The 15,672-nt window shown below is 34.0% G+C and overlaps 1 protein-coding gene and 1 long non-coding RNA gene across 7 annotated transcripts in view; both read left to right on the forward strand.

The window, feature by feature from the left end:
- The window catches only part of LOC126976532 (protein alan shepard), a 179,841-nt gene that overhangs the window by 134,146 nt on the left and 30,023 nt on the right, over window positions 1-15,672 (forward strand). For all 6 annotated transcript variants that reach the window (XM_050824916.1, XM_050824920.1, XM_050824917.1 and 3 more), the window contains exon 2: window positions 4,212-4,439. In XM_050824916.1, coding sequence (XP_050680873.1) covers window positions 4,305-4,439 — 135 coding nt within the window. In that variant the 5' untranslated portion in view covers window positions 4,212-4,304. The remainder of the gene's footprint in view (window positions 1-4,211; window positions 4,440-15,672) is intronic.
- LOC126976551 (uncharacterized) overlaps window positions 1-15,672 on the forward strand; it is a 219,216-nt gene that overhangs the window by 128,268 nt on the left and 75,276 nt on the right. The gene's annotated exons all lie outside the window — the stretch shown is intronic.

A 15,672-nucleotide genomic window follows, 5' to 3' on the forward strand; every position in this document is an offset into this window, starting at 1 on the left:
CAAACGGAAACGAAATTTTTTTAATAATTGGATAATCGGATCTGTGCCGTTAATGAAGGAAAATATATGCACACGTGATCGCTTTATTTTAGTGTCAGATCAAACTGGACAGTTTATTTTACATTTAATTCGCGTTTTGGGTTAAATCGCAAACTGTATTGAAAAGTTGTTGATATTTTGTTATCTGTGCTATTAATGGAGAAAAATATAGCACTCGTGATCGCTTTATTTTAGCGTCTGATCTAACTGGACATTTTATTTAACATTTAAATTGGGGTAAATCACAAACTGAATCCAAATGTTGTTGAAATTTCCGGTTATCTGTGCTATTAATGAAGAAAAATATAGCACAAGGGATCACTTTATTTTAGCATCTGATATAACTGGACAGTTTATTTTACATTTAAATCGAGTATTGGGGTAAATCACAAACTGGAACGGAATGTTGTTGAAATTTTCGGTTACCTGTGCTATTAATTAAGAAAAATATATGCACACGTGATCGCTTTATTTTAGCATCTGAACTAACTGGACAATTTATTTTACTTTTAAATTGAGTAGTGGGGTAAATCACAAACTGAATCGAAAAGCTGTTGATATTTTCTTTTTTTTCTATTACATCTCGATATATATACATATATAAATAAAAGTGAAGTGTTTGTTTTTTATATTGAAATAAAATCCTATTGTTAATTCCATATAATGAATTTTACATGGTTCTACTACTAGAAAGCCAATTATTAAAAGTTTTGTCTGCCTGTTTGTAGCCTTTTTTCAGTCTTACTCTGAAATAAACCGCTGAATCATATTTAACGGGTCATTCATAGCAATAGGAGGTACCTACTATATTTTTAGTTCATTAAAAAGATTTCTATATATACAAAATCCGAATTGATCGTCATTTGCAACGCTTAACACTGTTTTACGCGAACAAAGTCACGGGCTGCCACACGTTTCACGTAAATTTAAGGGATTATTAATAACATAAAATCACCAACGCATACATAATTATCAATAGCAATTATCATGGATTTTATTCATTCTTTAATACCTTGGAACCCACGCACTCTAAGCGGATTGTCGACTTATCCTCTTACTGCCTCAGTCACCTATATTTCACAGTAGCAAAAAAGTAGTTATGGAGAGTAAGCCGATATTAAGTCGTGAAAAAAACGACAACAAAGAACCAATCCCTGAGGCATTCCTGACCGATTTTTCGAATTCCGTGACTCAAATAATTAAGTCTGAGACGGGGGTCGCCCTGTGAAGTTCTACATTGTTATTGCTACTATAAATCTCATTTCTATGAAAGCACTGCCACAGAATAATAATTCTTATGTTTTGATATTTCTCGTCATTTCACATTAGGACTTGGGATTCTAGAATCGCATTTGGAATGTATTCGATGTTCGGAAACGGAATACCGCTGGGTTTATTGGTGGGAGTGAAGTCATCATATTATTATTTAACAGTTGTTTCAAATAAATAATTATAATGAACAAAATATTTTTTCGAGTATTCTTAGGGTGCTTCAATTGTAAAATTGCAGATAACGAACTATTCCTACTACATATCTTCTACTCGAACATGAATGGAATAAAATTCATATCAAATTCACTAATGAGGGCAGCAGAATGCGTTAATCGGCTATTATTATTTTTTTACAAAACCTCTAAGTTTTACGAAATTAAAATATTCATATGAAAATTGAAGCCAGGCTAAATAGAAATTATATCAGTAGTTTACGATAGTAAAATTGAGGTCATAATTGGTCCCAAGGCCAGTTCCTTTTGACATCTTCCCGCATATATATTAGATAGCAGATTGAAGGTCTTCTTGGAACTCCATGTTCCAAGTAGTCCTTCAACGTAAATTGTGTTGCAACTACCCAATGCTAAAATTTTGTATACAAGAATCCCCAATGTTTGAACGATAACATTTTATTTACAAAAGTCTACAACGCAAAATAATTTCCTCGTGTTTATCCGTATATTGCAAAATGAAAAAAAATAGAGCTCTGTATAGTGTAATCCAGGAACTGTAATGAATAAAATGTAAAAACCTATCCTTAATGAGATTTATATAATGGATAATTTTAAATAGAACCAATGAGTTGCATAGTTTTGTAAGATTATAGAAATCTTTTGCGAGAGTTGAACCTCGTTGTATTATTATGTTCTGTATCCAAGCCTAATACATGAATACACAAGCAGATGTTTGCGAAAGTCGAGGCTCAGACCTCGACAGATGCCAATCTCGCACAGTAATATATCTACGTCAGCGAGGTGTTGCAAGCGTCTATTAAGTCGCCGAGATAGTCTCGCTATTAGTACGTGCGATTCTGCAAACGAGATATACAAATCCATGAGGAACATGTTATTTAAATTGCTCCACAACTTTAGCGCACTACAACTAGTTTTATAACATATTACTTCTCGTTGTTTTTAAAGGTTTTTAAAATTCGTAATTGTAACTAAACTTGCATTCGTATCAAAAAATCTATAATGCCTATCTAATATTATATTACCACTCAAGTAGTGATTTTTTATTAAATTTTATTTAATCTTTCAAATTTAAATATGCGTTCCAACTGCTGCATTACTATATACAGGATGGTTTTTTGAGAAGAGCGGTGATGGCCAAGTCGGAAACTACGAGTCTTAGAGAAAATTCATGAAAGGAGTAATGCCTTCAATTTATAAGAAAACCTTTTCTTGAACCTTTGACGGAAATCGACCCAAATGATTTTTCAAAAAAAAATACATCCTCTATTTTTGAACCAATGGATTCTGTTGCTGATAAGGATCAAACTGATAAGAGTCATAGTTTCCGACTTGGCCATCACCGCCGATCTCAAAAAACCACCCTGTATATATAACCCTTGCTTGTTTTTAACGACTAGATGTCGAGACATTTATGTAGAATTTTTGCGGCGAAACAAAAGATTGTTCACCCACTAGTTTAAATTATTACATTTATTAGACACATATAGTCAAAGTCAAAGTCGAAAATATTTTATTGACATAAAATCAAAAGATTGCTCGTCAACGTAAATCACTTAAAATACCATTCAGATACACATTAATTACACAAAAGTTTAAATATACTTATTTTTAAAATAATGCAATCCAGTAAAACAATACAGGGTGATCCATAAAATCCATAAAAAAAAAAACAACTGTAATACTATTCAATTCCATATTGTAATATCGTTTACGTAATCTGTAATAAGCCTTCGACATAAGTCTGCGTTTAATAAAAGATTAAAATTTATTTATTGATAATTCAGATACAGTTTTAGGTAATTTATTGTAAAATTTAATACCATCGCATGCAAAAGAATTGTTTATTTTGCAGAGCCTAGTAGGAGGCACTAAAAGCTTGTAGTTATTTCTAGTGTTCAAATTATGTTTATCGCTTATTTTACTGTGTAAATTATAATGTTTATGTACGTGCAGGAGATTGCTATAACATATATTGGCCGTACATGGTCATTAAATTTTTCCCTTAGAGATTCTCGTGGGTTCATTTGGTATATGGCACATACAGCACTTTTTTGAAGTATGAAGATATTATTTACTTCCGCTACACTACCCCATAGTATAATGCCATACGACATCTTTTCTAAATAAGGGATGAGACGAGCAGGACGTTCTGCTGATGGTAAATGATACGCTCTGCCACAATGCCGTGCCGCTCAGGATTCTTGAAAAACCTCCAAAAATTCTGAGCAGTACTACAACTGCGTTCGTCACCTTGAGACATATGATGTTAAGTCTCATTTGCCCAGTAATTTCACTAGCTACGGCACCCTTCAGACCGAAACACAGTAATGCTTACACATTACTGCTTCACGGCAGAAATAGGAAATATAAATGAAAATAGCTAAAATAGAGATAGTAGATAGTAATAATAATAATATTGACACACTTTTTACACAAATTATCTAACCCCAAGTTAAGCATCTATAGCCTGTGTTATGGGTTACAAGACAATGATATATTTAATACAATATACTTACTTAAACATACATAAATTCGTATAAACATACATAAATACATTTAAACATCCATGACTCGGAAACAAACATCCATATTCATCATATAAATGCTCTAGCTTAGTAGGTAGGATCGCTAACCACTGGGCTATACAGGTCGTCGGTAGTAGATGACATAATGTAGTAGTTATTGAATGAGCTTCGTTGTTACCAGAACACCGGCGGTTGCCGCTCGGCGAGCGGAGCGGTCGCGGTAGCGGGCGCGGTGACGGTAGCGAGCGCGGGCGCGGGCTCGTGCGCGGGCCGCATGGCGAGCGCGGGCGCTCAGTTCCGCGGCGGCACGCAGCAGTGGGCGACGGCGTACGCGCCGCAGCCCTGCCGCTACCCGCCGCCGCAGCCGCAGCCCTACGCGGCAGCACCCAGTCCTTACACACCGCACCAGGTATTACAAACATTTTAATTTTGATGTGAGTGAATTGGACGTTGTTCCTGAAAAACGTTCCAAGCCACAAACATCACATTTTAAGAAGTTCGTCTTTAAAGTTTAGTAAATATTATTGTATTCCATACATGTGGGTTGGGCTACTAAGTCATGATGTCATTTAAAGAATGACAATAGGGCTGCCATTTTGAATCACGTGACCAGTTTTGTGTTCTTAACTCAATTTTGACATGATTGTGGACTGGAACGTTTTTCTGGAATAACGTCTAATTGAAGTAAATAAAATACTTATTTCAAACTGAAGATTTCGATTCCACACGCGAAATCTTGAATGGCAATTCAAAAAGGCAAAATACGAGTCTTTCTCTACAATCACACAAGATGGTAAGTTTCGTTTTTTTATTATTTTACAGTACAATACTGTACTCAATAACTCTTGTGTTTTTATTTATAAATTCACATTTATTTATTTAACTTCTCGTTTTTGGCATTGAGAGTTTTGTTGCATCACTTTACATAATATATAGATGTAGATATAATTTGTCAAACGATGTAGCTTAGATGTATTGATTTCAGAATCGGCATTGAGTTTTTTGCCACATCATCTCACTAAAGCAAAACCTTTTCCGAAATGGTGTTAAAAAAAACTTTTGACATTCATATACATCATTTTCTTAACCTACAATCTAAATAAATAAAGTGATTTAAGTTTGATTTATTTAATAAATCACCATTTTGATTTTACGCAATGACGCAATAATAAACATCTACGGTCTTACAACTAAACTTGGTATAAGGTTATACCTACCTGAGAATAAACCACTAGTATGCAAAATATTGACTATATCCCTGACAACACTGTCAATAAAATGATATTTCTAAAGTAGATATGCCGAATCTCAAACAGCCTTGCAAATAAACTGGGGAAACATTATACGTCCGAAAAACCAATCCTAAGCAATATGTCTATTTACGAGTATAAACATTTTGCATATTCTTTGTTTACTCTCAGGTATAACTTTATACCAAGTTTATTTCTAAGACCATAGATGTTTATTAGTGTGGTTTTATGTGATACACCCCGCTGTCAGTCAAGCCTTGGTTGCCGTTACGATATGGAACCCTAAATATGTATAAAATATATAATCTTTATAATATAATATTCACAACTTTTACACAAATTATCTTGCCCCAAACTAGGAATAACCCTGTACTATGGGTACAAGACAACGATAAATTTAATACAATATACTTACTTAAACATACATAAATACATATAAACATCCATGACTCGGAAACAAACATCCATATTCATCATATAAACGATTGCACCAACTGGAATTCGGACCCAGGACCTCTAGCTTAGTAGTCAGGGTCACTAACCAATCAGCTATATGGGTCGTCAATAAGAAAACAATAAACCAATTATATTTTAGTCATACAATTATGATCCTAAATTTAAGCAAATTTAATAAACGAATTTCGTGCGTCTCGCCGCCCGCCTTTACTCTCAATTTATTAAAGGATTATTAATTGAGATGTAAGTACGTTGACACCGCTTCATCAATTTCTAAGCCTGTCTACGTCGCTATGCACAATATAATACAAACAATATTATGTACATGATTAATAGTGCCTTGAAGCACTTACCGACCGTGATTTGCGTGAAACTAGTTCATAATTCGGGTCCATATTCAAATTAATTAACTGTTAAAACGTTATTCGAGTTATCAACAGGACTTGTAAATTATGATTGTTATTAGTTGGGTCGTTTTATGCTGAAATCATGGCCTGTGTGGAAAGTATTTTTTTTTATTAATTAATTTATTAGTGATCATGCTGGGGATAACTAAACACATAAATAAATCAGCGAGTTATCTGATAATGTCCTTTACTAACAATATTTACTTTAATAAAGAAATCTTTAAGTATTTATTTATGACACATAACAAACGATAATAAGGACGACTTAATAATAAAAAAATGTCACAACAATATGGGCGCCAACCCTTGAAAATTTAAATTAATTCAATTGGCATATTCACAGTTAAAACAACACTATTTAACATTATAGATCACGAATGAAAGACAATCAGTCATACTCAAGCAGTTAATTTAAAACAAGTATATATATGTCCGTTGTAGCACTTATTTCTGTTCTACATACATACATAAAATCACGCCTCTTTCCCGTAGGGGTAGGCAGAGACCACTTCTTTCCACTTGCTACGATCCTTACATACTTGTTTCGCTTCGTCCACTTTCATTATTCCTTTCATACATGCTCTCCGGTTTAGGGTACTCTTGACCTGGCCTTTTTCCAAGACGTCCCTGATTTGATCTTGAAACGTCCGCCTAGGTCTACCCCTTCCAACACTTTCATTCACACTGGCCTTATACACTTTCTTCGTCAATCGTTCTTCATTCATTCTCTCGACATGTCCAAACCATCTCAGCATATTTTATTTCTATTCTACACCTTATTAACTAACAATATTTACTTGAGAATGGAAATCTTTAAGAATTTATGTATGACGCATAATAACCAACTCTTCAATTGTAAAATTAATTCAACTGGCTTTAAAATTAAGGCAACACTATTTAACATTATAATAGATCTTTACGACTGAAAGACTTATAGCCATGGTCAGGCATTAACTGCTTGACTATGCCTAAAAAAGATCTGCTCACCAGCGAACAAAACTCATGCTTTGAGCCTGTAGTAGCTGGTTTCTGAATATCTAACAATGACACAATATTTACACCTATCACAAATAGTAATTATGAAATCACTAAGCCAGGACTATATAATATATCTATTCATTTTAGTACACATTTACATTCTGGTACCCTGGTACAGTTAAATATAATATATACAACCCGCACACCGCGAACTAATCTTATGATCGTAATAAACGAGTTTTCTGAATGACTAAAATAATGACACCACATTTACATCTGTTAAAAGACATTAACGGCCTTACAAATAAACTTGGTATAAAGTTATGTCTGAGCATAAGCCAATAATATGCAAAATCTTGACTATATGGCTGACAACACTTTCAATGCAAGGATAACTCTGAAGTTTTGAAAATGTCAGGCAGCCATGCAAATAAACGCGGGAAACGTTATACTTACGAGTATATACGTCCGAATATCAATCAATAAGCAAAGTGTCTATTTGTAAACATTTTATATATTCTTGGTTTATTGACATGTACATCTTTATACCAAGTCTATTTATAAGGCCGTAATAGTTTTGGAAACATTAACATTACAAATCTATTCGTTGTCATGCATATATATGTTATGAGATACCCGTTCGATTTATTATGATTTTCATGTTGTTTCACGTCAAAAAAATACTGTTATTATGTTTGCAAAATTAAAATTGTATTTGCGTACACCCAGATTACGACTATGTGATAAATTCACGAATGCATGTAACAATTTCAAATCGATAAAATACGATTTTCCGGAATAAAGTAATTAACCCATATCAATCTGTTTTACGATTTTGGCGGCTAGACAGTGGTGTCGGCGAGTTGGGTACCGCCCTAAGCGCGTTTGCGAAGCTACATAAACCAGATGTCGCACAAAAACAGTATTCACACCCCCATCCACCCCTCCACAGGAATCTCGTAAAAGGAATTTCTCGCGTCCTTATCGCTTTCTGAAATAAAATGTAGCGCCCCTTGTCGGCGTACGTGTTTTATTACGTTCCTCGCTCCGTTCATAGTGGCGACGTTGCTCAAGTTTTTTTTTTACTTACCTGTTACTTTGTAAGAGATAAAAATGTTATCTACACTTCACTCCGGTTGTAACGTGTACAGAAATTCTTATGATGTCTAGATGTGAACTGTACAACGTCACTTACTGAAATAAATAAAGATAATTTTACATTACGTTTCCTTGGGTCATGTTGAGATTTATAGCTAATAAGAGAACTTGTTTAAGTTTATGTAAATTAAAAACCATTTATAACACACATTTAGATGAAGGTAGTAGATGAATGCTTGAGATAAGTTAACATATTGCTGCATCGCATCGCATATATCGTTATAAATATTAAAATCATGAAGCTGTTGAAATTGATTTCAACAAATTGCAATGAGTTTCTAATCACTTCTTCTCATAAAAGCTCAACCTATCCCGAAGTCGTAGTAAATGCTAAGATGTATAACTTATAATATTCTTAAGATTATTTTGTACTAATTGAATCAATCTAATTTGATTTGAATTTGAAATTATTTTATTTGACGTGACATCCGTAACAGGGGTCAAATGACAGCTTTTAAGCTGGAAGTATGCTGTGAGCTTGAAGGTCTATCAATGTCTTTAAAGTCAATTAATTTACTTGCATCCATCCCCTTTATATGACCAAACAACGAGACCCTGATAATATTTTGCATTCATAGTAAAATACCCTTTTCATACTTCGATACAATGACGTTATACTTATAGATAAATCACCTCGTATAAAAAGAAAGTCGAAATATGGAACATGTCACATATTACACGATAATAATGTTCGACTGCATATCTATACATTGCCGCATTTACTCCAGTAATTTTAAATATTCTTGATCAATAAAGAGCAATGTTAAGGATGAACTCCAATGTGAAAGAAGCAGGTAGGTTCCCTCTTAATGCTGCGTCTTTACCTCAAGCTTTACAGGCAGGTCGGACATGAGCTGCATTAGTTAAACTGTTAAAAAAGATAAAGATAGAACTTTCGTCTTACTTATTCCTTTCTAACAGTAGTAGTATTCCTATCTTTAGTGACATTTATAATAAGTTTCATTTTTGTTATTAATAAAAGAAAAAAAAAATATTATAACAGGAAAACTTACAGCTAACAAAGAGTACCTACTCAGACATATAAAATGAAAAGTATAGCTTCATCATCGTATGTGCAGCAGCAAAAGATGTACTTATTTTTATAAGTATACTCATCCTACAATATTTATATTTATATAGCAGATGCAATATTTTTAGTGAAAAAAGAAGCAAATAAATATATAACTGATATTTACTTAAAACTTTCTTATATAATGAGTAGGTATCGCGATTGCGAGATGTGTTAAAAAGCACTATAAAAGATGATTTATGAGCACCATAATAATGAGAACTATTTTTAGAGAACTTTTTACAGAATTCAAACAATAAAAATATAAGTACTAATTTGACATGCTTACATTGCGTCTGTAATACAGATAGTTTTGGTCGTCATAAGTTACTACCCAACATTGGCAATGGAAGCAAGTGAAATAGAACTCTTCAAATTAGTTGGATTAAAATAATGTTCATTTCAATCGTTCACAATTCGTTCACGAATATTGTCTATTGTTCCGAACTTCGTCAGTGTGTCCGAAAACAAAATAGAGTAGGGTCACAACCGAAACTTCGTTTAAATTTCGTTCGTTAACGAAGTTTCGTTTCGGAGAAAGACAGTAGTCCCCCCGATTCGGACAGTGAAATTTGACACCATTAAGAACAAAAGTGTGCTTACCGTTCCGTCATCACACTGCAAATGATATGTCCTTATAATAATTATATGTATATAACGCCATTCTCGTACTCCTTTACTTTCCCTCGTAAATCATACAAGTAGTAAATATACCCCTAAAATATAGCATGCTTTATTATTTCAACAAATAAAACCCAGTTCCTAACATATGGTATTATGATGGAATATTTTTGTTCATCCACTCCAATAAAATAATGGCTCGTGGGCTTGAAGCTATCAATTTTAGTTGTTTGTTTTATTTAAGTTTTTGTGTTCATCTGTTTACGTCCGCCTTGGTCATGCTTAACAACTGTTGAGAATATTTTGTAAACAAAACTTAGTTTTTAGTATATACTTGCACCGGAATAACTTTATGGTTAATGTACACTCACAGAATGTTTAGTGATGTATACAATAAATACTTGAAGGATTTGTTGCAAATTAAAAAAAAAAACTGCGATTCATTCCTACACGAACAATTCCGTACCTTCATAGAATTTCAATCTTAATTTTTGAATTGATTAATTGTATAAGGATATTAAGGGGGTCTTTATAGACGGACATACAAAATAAGAAGAGTTCCTTTATTCCGGCTATCATATTTAAGCTTAAAAGTTAAATTTGATAAATGAACTGAAGATTATGTCTCATTTGTAGTCATTACTCGCTGTTTATACAATTAGTGTGTTTTTAAACATTTTGCATTCATCTGGTTTAATTTACTTAACAGCAATTTTAACTGAAATTCATGGAACTCCGTACAGCATTAACGTTTTTTGTTATAGGAACGACATTTATAGTTGTTTTTAGGTTAAGTTTAATGTTTTAGCTTGAGTTTTAGATAGCAAACCTACTGATATTTCCGTAAACTCATGTATATGAACAGCAGCTAGCTACCAATACAATATATCGTCATCTCACTAAAATAGTAACTCATTGACATATATCGTTCAATTCACAATTTTTTCATTTAAATAAAAAATCTTTTAGAAGAATTATAACGCGTGTAATTGTAACTATGTTTTTACATTAGATTTTTGCGTAAATTTTTAGTTTTTATTATTATTTTAGTTTACCCGATGTTTCAAGACTCTCTCTTTCGCTGGTAGGATACACCATCATTACTATTTTGTAACATAACTGTAGTAACATGTTTATTAAAGTCCATTACTTTAGGCAGGCTATTAATTGTAAAGCTTAATATCTTAGAACCTTATATGTAATAATCCTTCTCCAATAGATAAACCTACTCCACATTAACGATCTCTTAACTATTCTACATAGGGAGACCCTTTACCAAGACCCAAAAAAGCTTACAATATTTGAAATATGATTCATTGTTACATTTACGCTCTTTGCACTTTCCATTGCCAAATTATCGTCTGCAGTTGGGCGTCTATTATATGTAGAATATTTATTAACCTATAACATAGCAAGTATGCATTAAAAGAGTGATTTTATCCACAGTATTAAACATTTAACTTTGTTTATTTATACCAATGAGAAAAACAACAAATGCGCACCAAAATAAATGGTCAACACGATTGGGAAGAGAGGCTTACATCAACATATTTGAGTATCTGTATACGGTTGATTAATGGTCGCTATCTGTCAACTGTCAGAGATGTCACAACGGTTCAACATGCGAGATACATCGCGCCCTTTCAAGCGTTCGCATTGCCCTAAATGGAGGTTACTTTGCTGTGAAAGAAACTCTGTTTTTTATCATAAGTAGCCAGCTAAGTGCTTAATTCACCCAAGGGTTATGTTTCTGAAGACATAATAGTCTGGCATTATGAATTTTTATTAGAAGATTACTTTAGGATTTATTTTTTGGAGCCACACAATAAATTTTTTAACTGTATTTTCTTTGATGAACGCGAGTGTTAAACTTAAAAAAAACAGTTTTTAAAGAATTAATATGCTTGAAATTGTAACTGTGTTTTTATATTATTTTTGCGTACGTTACGTTTCTTGACCTTTCCAGAGCACGTTTTCAGGGGAACTGCGGTTAAAATGAGTCAAGATAGAATTTGTCATAATTGTCAGAAGAAGTTGAAGTTTAGCGCCATTTGTTACAATTACACGTGTTTTAATCCTTTAAAAAGTGTTAAATTTAAATATTTTAAATAATTGGTTTTAACTAGATACTTATAACGCTTTGTAGTATGTATAGCTACAGAAAACTCATCATAATTTATATATTCGATGATAAAAAATGAAATAATTTTTTACAAACGTTTCTCGCCTGCCTCACTTTTGTTGGCCTGTTCTCATTTTCAAATACCCATTCACAAGATTGCTTTTTTTTTCGGGTTCCAACGACAACAAAGTTTCCGAACTTTTAATTCTTCGTGTAAAATTTTCTTAATTTGGCTCATACCAATCCTTAATAGTCCTCGAATTGTTTCATGGGTGATCCACGGGTTTTTGTTCAATTAGCCGCTTAACAGTGGTCACATTATTTTCGTTGACGGCAGTTGTAGGCCGCCCTTCACGAAATTCGCCATGAAAAGAAACCCGACCTCTCTCAAATTCAGCAAAACATCGCCTCACGGTGCTCAAGATAGGTGCTTCTCCCGCAAAAGCATTTTGAAGACGAGCGGCATAGTCGTGCGGAGAGAGAGAACTTTTAAAATCATCGGTCTAAAATCTTTTCGACTTAATTCCATTTTCGTTACGTACGTAGAATTTTGATGTGTGATAAAAAGCAATCGACAAATGATTTCCAATCGTTTTTAGAACTAAGAAGGTTGCAACGTTTCAAATAATATAACATTCGAAATTCAAATAGTTCCGATTGCAAGTGCAAAACTTTTAGTTTGCCCCATGTATAAAACAGAATTTAACTAACAGTAAGCCTATTCAATTAATGACGTAATACGTCTTCAGCGTGAGGTCTATTTCGGGATAAGGAAATGGATTCGTAACTGCCACTCATACGTTTATTGACGGCGGGAATAATAGTTTATTTTAGTACAATGAAGCAAGGCACGTCTCACATATGTGCAGTGTGACCCTCGTAACTTGGGGTGAAAGTATAAATAAACACGACTTGCTGATATCTGTCATCCGAGGAATTAGATTTATTTCTACCGTAGCGGAAGGTGAAGCACCCTACCCTACCTCACGTGAGCGCGAAGTTCCTTACCCAACTTGAGATTCGATGTTACAGATAATTTGCCTCACTTTAATATATTTTTGAGAAGCGTCAGGTGATGTGTCTTTTGCGGTTATATTAATTTCTGTTGTGTTCATATGTCTTAGATTTCTTAGCCGTTTTGCAAATCATATTAAAGTCAAATAACGGTATTTTGAATATTGATTCTCATTTTAGGTTATGTTTAAAATTCAGAATGTTTTCCCAAACTCTTAACGGCCATTTTCAATAACCTATCTATCCTTAGCTTAACTTACCAGAGGTAGACAAATCTATCCTTTTACGCTTGCTTACATTTCAATAACCTATTGACAGATAGCATTGGACTATTGGACATAACTATGGATAGATAAAATCTTGTCATTAAACAGTGACAGCAATGTATCCGTAAGTTAAACTAAGGATAGATAGGTTATTGAAAACGGCCGTAAGAGAATTATAACTATTGAGGTGACAACTGAGAGTACTTTATATTTAATAAACGGTAGTAATACACTGGCCTGCAAAAGTAAGTATCACACTTTTCAAATTAATTCTTTTTCTTAACTATAGAAGGTAGAGATTTAAGATTAAAAACGTTTTGTTGCAAATTTTATAGGCGTTAATTCTTAGAAACTAAAATTATACATTAGTAACATTTTTAACTTAAAAAAGATAAAATAATGAAAATAGACATTTTTAGTTTATTGTAAAAAACTTCAACTAAAATGTATTGCTTCCTCGAGCTCTGATTACAGCTTCGAGCCGGTTTGGCATACTGAACACTAGGTTTCGGAGCCGATGTTGGGGAATATTCTCCCATTCTTCTACCAGGGCCTGCTTTAGTGCCCTGAGGTTAGTAGGTGTGGTCTGCGATTTCTGACTAGCCTCCCAAGCTCATCCCAGGCGTGTTCAATCGGGTTGAGATCAGGACTACTTGATGGCCAAGCCATCACGCTGATACCGACCTCCTGAATATACTCTTGTACGATATGAGCCGTGTGTGGCCGGGCATTATCAGGCATCAGCATCGATCCATCACCCATATTTGCTAAATACGGCCCTGCATACTCATTGAGAATCTCTTGAGCATATCTTTGCCCAGTGAGGGTGCCATTTTCTATGGCTACTAGCTCTGTGCGACCTTCTGAAGATATGCCAGCCCATACATGTACACTGCCTCCACCGTATTGGACTCTTTCTGAGATGCAGGCTTGAAGTTATCGATCACCAGGTCGCCTGTAAACACTCCGCCTTCCATCAGAAGTGTAAAGGGAGAATCGAGACTCATCTGCAAACAAAATTCTTGACCATTCTTCTTCATCCCACTGCATGTGTTCACGGGCGTATCGCAGTCTCGCTACTCGATGCTGTCTCTCGAGTTTTGGGCCACTCGCTGGTCTTCTTTTCACTGTACTGTCACTAATGTAGTCCCTCCGGGTCTGAAGTAGCTGTTGCTGGACTTCAACTGCATTTTGGTGGCGATATCTTAACACAGTGGAAATAATATAACGATCTTCTCGGGCACTGGTACACCTGGGTCTGCCATTACAAGGTCTCCTCAGATGGTGTCCAGTCTCTTCGTACCTTCGCTTTACCTTCTGGACCGTTCGTACCGTCACACCCACCATTCTTGCAGTGCGACGCATACTGATGGCTAGTTCCAGAAAAGCCATGATCATAGCACATTCTTCAACTGAAAGAGGCATGATAAATAAATGTTATGTGCTTTTTAGCATAAATTTTTAAAACAAGACCCATCGATCTTGCAAACATTTAAAACAGAAAGAAAAATGTGAATGGTAAAATTGTAATTCGGAAACGTCCACTTTGAAAAAGGAATGGTTTTGTTTTTGAAGTTTTTTTCAGCCAATTCTTAAAAGAAGGTTACCGACTATAAAGTTTTTATGTACAAAATTAAATTCTCTTTGGAGTCCTTTTTAGTTCGAGAGTCCAATTTTAAAGGTGTGATACTTACTTTTGAAGGCCAGTGTAGTACAATATACAAAACACCCGTAATCCTGAATTAATCATACTACATGTTAATTCATTATTGCTGTCAATAGATTGCGCTGTAAATTTATCCCATTTTTTTAAAAACTATATCATTTTAAAATATTAGTCTTTTTAGCAAACATAATCTTAAAATTTGTGTTTAAATCAATCAATATCCTTATGCTTAAGTATAATCTTAACCTGCTTCGTATAGGTACTTATCATTATATCTAGCTTATGTATATCAAACAATTTGTTTCTAACTTAATTTACTTAGTAAAGTAGAAAGATTCTTAAAAAAGTTCTCAAATTCGAGAGATTCTAAAAATTAGGAGAATATCGAAATATCGCTTGGGTTATGTTTCTTCTAAGCTGATATATCCAGTAATATGTAAGGGTTCCAGAATTCCAAAGACTAGTATAGATAAGGATAGAGACCGTAATTCATCCTTCTGTCAGAATAATGTTACACTTAATTTGCTCAACTTAAAGATATTTTAAAAAGCATCACTCGTCGCCCTTCGGGATGGGATATTGCGCGTTACATATTACAGAAACCGTTCGGGGAACATGTTGTACATATTGTAAAT

Source organism: Leptidea sinapis, chromosome 41 (assembly GCF_905404315.1).
Source record: "Leptidea sinapis chromosome 41, ilLepSina1.1, whole genome shotgun sequence".
Taxonomy (NCBI): domain Eukaryota; kingdom Metazoa; phylum Arthropoda; class Insecta; order Lepidoptera; family Pieridae; genus Leptidea; species Leptidea sinapis.